Below are 6,000 nucleotides of genomic sequence, written 5' to 3'. Positions count from 1 at the left end.
GTAAAATTAGTGATGGTTGTTTTTTTGTTTGGTGCCTTATTCAAAAACAGTCCATTCTTATAGTCTCATTTGCATATTTACTAACCTTGTGTATAATTATCAGTGATGTGAACTGAGTTAATTTTAGTCACTTTGGACAAACAGTCTGTTGGATATCACTCAATGTTGACTTGAATTTATGTATATTTGAACATAAAAGTTAAGTACACAAAATAGTTAATTGTTTTTGTGACTACGTTTAGATTTTATAATTTCAAATTGTATTTTGACTGTTCATTAACCTACATATTCGTTGAATTTTATTGGCTGGCTCAAGGCCAAACCGAAACCTTGACTACATAATATTTCTTGTCAAATTCACAATGGTTACCAATACAAATCAGTCTATGCTAGTGAGAAAGTTATTAAATCAAAATGTAACTTATTCAGTTTAAATTTTTTCATATCATAATGAACTCTGAAACAAGGGCGACTAAATCCAAAGGTTCCATGTTCACTAAAGTTTTGGATGTGAAATTGAGACGTAAATATTTTTCTAGTTTTAATTCACCAAATAAACTACAATATTCCTCATTTGCAAATGATAATCTTAATGATGATGATGTCCAACGACATTCTTCAAAAAGTTTTGAAATTCCTTTGAAAAATGAAAGACATCCAATTGCTGTAACTGCAGCTGTTAGGAAACTAAATCGAAAATACCCGTCTTCTCATTCACATTCATTTGATTCATCTAAAAAATTTCACACTTTAATTTCTGATTATCGAAGACATACATCAACTCCGTATTCAGAGGACAGAATGAGAATAATTAAAGGAAGAGTTTATACAATATTTGAATTGTAAGTGAACAGTTATGTAAATTTCTTTAGTTTCAATTTTACTATTGGTATAAATAATAAAACTTTTCACATATAATAGAATTCCTACTGATTATTAAAATGATAAGGATCTTGTGAAGTCTTTCAAAAAATCGACATAAAATATATTTGTTTCGGTTGAAGTAATAAGTTATGGTTAATGTAAGATGATTAAAGGCAATTTATTCAAAACTATGGATCCATGTTGTCTTACTGGTTATGTTCATCGTTGATGTATATCTGAAATTCTGGGTGAATTGATACTCCCCTACCAGAGCTTCAAACCGGAGTCCCTAAATGTCTCCTTATGATATGTTACTAGTGAGATATTTATAACTAACGCACAAATTGGACAATAATGTGGAATGAATTAGCCTACTGATCATAATAGAAATGTTATGTCCGCATTGTCTCTATTGTATCAATGACCCTACTGCTTAAACTTAAAAATCGGAAACCACTCTAATTCCCACAACCGAAGTAGGAACACGAAAGATTGATGCGAATGTTGACTTATTGATTCTCCAAATAAACATCCCCTAAACAATTCCTCGAAACAGGTTGTCCAAAAACATTATCAGATAAAGCACACTCATTGGTATATGGATTTTTATATACACTTAATATCGTATATAGAGAAAAGTACGTAGCACTACTACAAAAACACTGAATATAGTTTACCTGAATTAATAAAGGGAATAGAAATGTCACATTGATCGAAAGTTCACACTTATAATATTGAACGAGGTTCATACTGAATTGTTTGAATAAGTTTGAATGAGGTCATGAACCAATCAATCTTAGACCACTGCTAAAAATCTGGAAGTACTGGATGGCTGTTTCATCCTAGTATGGGGATCCACAGTAGTGAGCATCTACCACTGCTCACAGAGAGCTCAAACCTAGAATCTTTAATTCCGAGCACAAACGCTCAACCTCTAGACCACTGAGTCGGCATCCGATGGTGTTAACGCCTAACTCCAAGTAATTCATGATATCACGCGATCATCTTCATTGTCTTCGGTGGGTAATTCCCAACCGACGCAGATACACTCAACTGGTCATGGATTTTCACTAGAACTCCGAGAATTATCTCTCGAAGCTAGTCACTAGTCAACACATGATAATTATCAGCATAGGGTTGTCGGGATTGTCGAGTTTTAATTGAGATCATGAACCGATCAATGTTTTAAGAATATTGACCTGAAATAACGTCACATTAACTGAGAGTTCACACCTGTCAAGCTAGAAGAAATTCATAATGAATTAACTCAAAAAATATTAACCTAAAATAATGTCACATTTTTATCCTGACATATCAGAAAACTTGGTTGATAAGATTTAATCAGTACTAAGAACTAGATATCATAACATTGATTACTCACTAATCAGTAACTGATTCGTGCGAACATGTATGATATACATGGAACATTTTTTTATTTAGCCAAACTATTCGGGTATTATAAGTACGACTGTTTTTTTAAAAAAAATTTGTTAATAATTTGCCAGTGAAAATTTACAGTCCAAATTAGAACTTTATCGATGCGTGCACTTTTGAACATTGAACATGATTGTAAAGTCAATCGCAAATACATTGTAATTGTTTGACTTTGAGTTGTTTACATCTACACCAAAGCTTTTAATTTATGAGTAATATTAATATTACTATGAGTAATAATAAAGACGCTTTAACTTTATTTGTATTTTGTCCAAGCTGACACTGGTTATTTCTTCTTTTTTGTTATGGGCTTAAATCAATTGTAAAATCCATAATAACTAATTATTAGTATGGAGAGTTATTTTGTAATAGTTTTGAAACTCTCTAGTATTTATTTATTTATTTATTTATTTGAACACATATGTATTGGTACAAGGAGGCACCAAATACGTATGCGCCACACAAATCTCATTTGATTTGTGTGAGGGCTGTGATACTGCCCGGGTGCCCAGACCGAAGCAAGTGGTTTTCTTAGGGGGCCACACCCGGTGCCTTTGACCTAACGATCTGATCCACAAGGCAATGGAGCATTTTAAGGAGATGCACTCCTATGGTAGCCGGTGACCAACAGTTAGTTCGTACGCCATTTGTTCTCTTAGGATCCTGGAGCCCATGTGCACCATTGGTTTAGAATCAGGGTTTTCCAACTCCCCTAGGTGTCCACCAACCCGGTGAAAGCGCCAGACGTTCGCGTTTCGTCCTCTCAATTTCGTAAACAACACCCTCGTCACGAGAAGGCAATGAGTAGGACTTCTTTGGCAGTGGTTGTATCCACGTGGCCATGTGAGAGCATTTCGAGAGCGAGAGCGGACTCTCCCCACTCTCGGCCGTACCAGGGTATTTGAGGGCGAAACTCTATAGTAGTATTCAATAAATTACAAACCCGAATACGGTATAATAATAAATCTCTTTTATTAATTTTTAAAAATATCACTTTTTGATATTAATTTATCAAGAAACTATAGATTGTAACTTATAGTTGTTATTTTTTTCTTTTATTTCAATGGTTAACGTAATCTTTTTCTTAAAGTCCCTTGACTTTCTTAAACGAAATGTCACGAGCATTATTTATTGATAGATTATTATAAATATCATGGTCTTACGAAAGGTAAATGGTAACACGTTTATCCTAGGGACAATGTCTTTGACTACGGCAATTTGTAACACAAGGTTGAAACTCTGAGACTCATTAGTGTTTTCAATAGTGCAGATACACCTTGTTAATTGGTACTAAAGAGCTTGAAACGTGAGTCAAGTACTTTGTATCTGGTACCTCTAACCATCTAATAACTTACAAACATGTCTGGTATGAGACAAATATTTGTAATTTGAGTAAGTGATAGTTATGTTATGTTTAAAGGCTCATCATGAGGCCGGAAGTTCGTGAGTTTGATCTCTGGTAGGATCGCAAATGCATTTTGCAGAGGAGTCTCATACGTGAACAAAACGTCTGTCCAGTACTTCCTGGCTTTCGAGTGTTCTCTAACTAAAGTCATTCCATGATGTAGGACGACATAATTTATATACAGATAAAAGTTTAAAATTCAACTTAATGTATAGCAGTGTGAACACAAACTGTCCAGTCTACCATTCTAACGTAAATACAACCTTCAAGCTATTTTTGAAGATAGTTTATGGACCTATTACCTTACAAATAAATAATGATTATACTGTAGTGAACGGGAACACAGATAAAGACAACCAACTGCATTTAATTTCAAAACTACAGAATCCCTTGGTAAAACATGAGAAATATACATTGAATACTTTATTCGCAAAATTCCATCATTTGTCCTTTAAATTCTGTATGATTCTTCCAAGTCAAAATTACTTCCATTTCCGTTTCTGTTTTCTTTAAGTTGACTTCCATAGCCTTCTGCTGCCCAGTTTTCTACTCCTAAATGGTGTTACATACTACTTATGTCAACAGACATAAGTAGCATGCATCACAATAGTACGAAATATTAATATGCTGAGTTTATAAATATAGCATTTCAATACGTAACCGCGTACTTTAAAAGATTAGAATGTTTTTTTCTGTAAAGTCAGTCATAAATAAAAAATATTGTATTAGAAAGTTCTAATGAAAGCAGTTGATAAACATTTAACTGTTGTTGCGATTATTATTATTATTAATATGAAGTGGAGTTTATTTATCATCTCTCAAGTTCAATCGGTACAAATCGAGTGTAACGAATATTATAGTTTGATTAGATTTTGTAGAACAAGTATCTATTATCTGCTGGCTACTTTATGGTTGGGGTGTTTTTACAATTTGTTTTTGTTCAGTTGTTATTGTTTACCCAGTGTACAGTCAGTCGGTTTGCATCTTTTTTTCCTAAAATCATAATTTTTATTTCTTTCTTATTAGCAAGATTAAGTGCTGTTTTATGGTGTATCAATTTAGTTAATTAATTACATTATACTATTTAGAATGTTGTTTTTTCCTTAAGTGGATATAAAGTTTCTTTATAAATGCGAATTTAAAAAAAAAACATTTAAAATGTGAACTATGTAATAAATATATACTATATACTAACATCCAATATCAAAGTCAGAATCTTCAATACGAACTTCAAGACAGTCCTACTATACGGAGCTGAAACGTGAAGACCTACCTACAACCATCATCAAGAAGGTACAAGTATTTATAAATAATTGTCTACGCAAGATACTCTTTCAGTTGGCCGAATACCATCACCAACAGCCTACTGTGGGAGCGAACAAACCAGCTTCCAACTGAATAGGAAATTAGAAAAAGACGTTGGAAGTGGATAGGACATACATTACGCAAATGATCAAACTGCATCACGAGGCAAGCCCTAACTTAGAATCCTGAAGGGAAGCGGGAAAGAGTAAGGCCAAAGAACACATTACGTTGGGAAATAGAAGCAGATATAAAAAGTATGAATAACAACTGGAAAGAACTGGTAAGAATTGCCGAGGAAAGGGTTGGATGGAAATTGTTAGTGGGCGACCTATGCTCCTCCACAGGCGTTAGTAAGTAAAATACTAACATCTATTATACAGAGTATAAAATTTTCATAATGTCTGTTTAACTGAACTAAAGATGAATATTTAAGTAAGCACCAACTTATATTTATATTTCATCACTCATTAAAATTTGACTAGTTTACACTTTGTCCACGTGATCGTCTTTGCAAAATATAATTTTTAATTCTATGGGTTGTTGATAGAGATTATTATATTTCATAGTTTCTATCATGAATTAAATTTAATTAAAGAACTATTGAGAACTAGGAAGTATGTTTTGTTATCAATGATTTAACATTTCACATATGTTACACAGAGTTTGATATTAGTTCATCTTTCAAGAAAGACGTGTTTTCATGATAAATGTAATAAAACTGAATGTAATTTTGTTTACTTTCTCACTTCTTAATAATTGTACTTTGGGATTCTGTAAGATACTCTTGATACTAATATCAATACTAAAACTAAATCTTGTAAAATATGCTAATATCAATTCTGAATCCATTACGTATTTTCAGAAAAGCATTAAAAAATTCTTTTTCGTAGAATCTACATATAAAATTTAAGGTTCTAATTCGTTTTTTGGGGGGACCATATCTGTAATCGTCTCATAAGTGGTTAAATAACTGTTCATCATAATATCAATAA

General features: G+C 32.6%; 1 protein-coding gene across 1 annotated transcript in view; it reads left to right on the top strand.

Moving 5' to 3' along the window:
* Positions 1–371: 371 nt before the first annotated feature.
* Positions 372–6,000, top strand: part of IQSEC1_4 (IQ motif and S7 domain-containing protein 1) — a gene marked incomplete at its 3' end in the record, with an annotated part of 87,270 nt that continues 81,641 nt past the window's right edge. Inside the window, exon 1 of the mRNA XM_051215081.1 lies at positions 372–842. Within this exon, the coding sequence (XP_051073641.1) occupies positions 451–842 (392 nt within the window). The 5' untranslated portion in view covers positions 372–450. The remainder of the gene's footprint in view (positions 843–6,000) is intronic.

The sequence above is a fragment of the Schistosoma haematobium genome, chromosome 1, assembly GCF_000699445.3.
Source record: "Schistosoma haematobium chromosome 1, whole genome shotgun sequence".
In the NCBI taxonomy this organism is placed as follows: Eukaryota; Metazoa; Platyhelminthes; class Trematoda; order Strigeidida; family Schistosomatidae; genus Schistosoma; species Schistosoma haematobium.
Note: the sequence above shows the minus strand (reverse complement) of the source record. Positions and strands in the feature narration are given on the sequence as shown.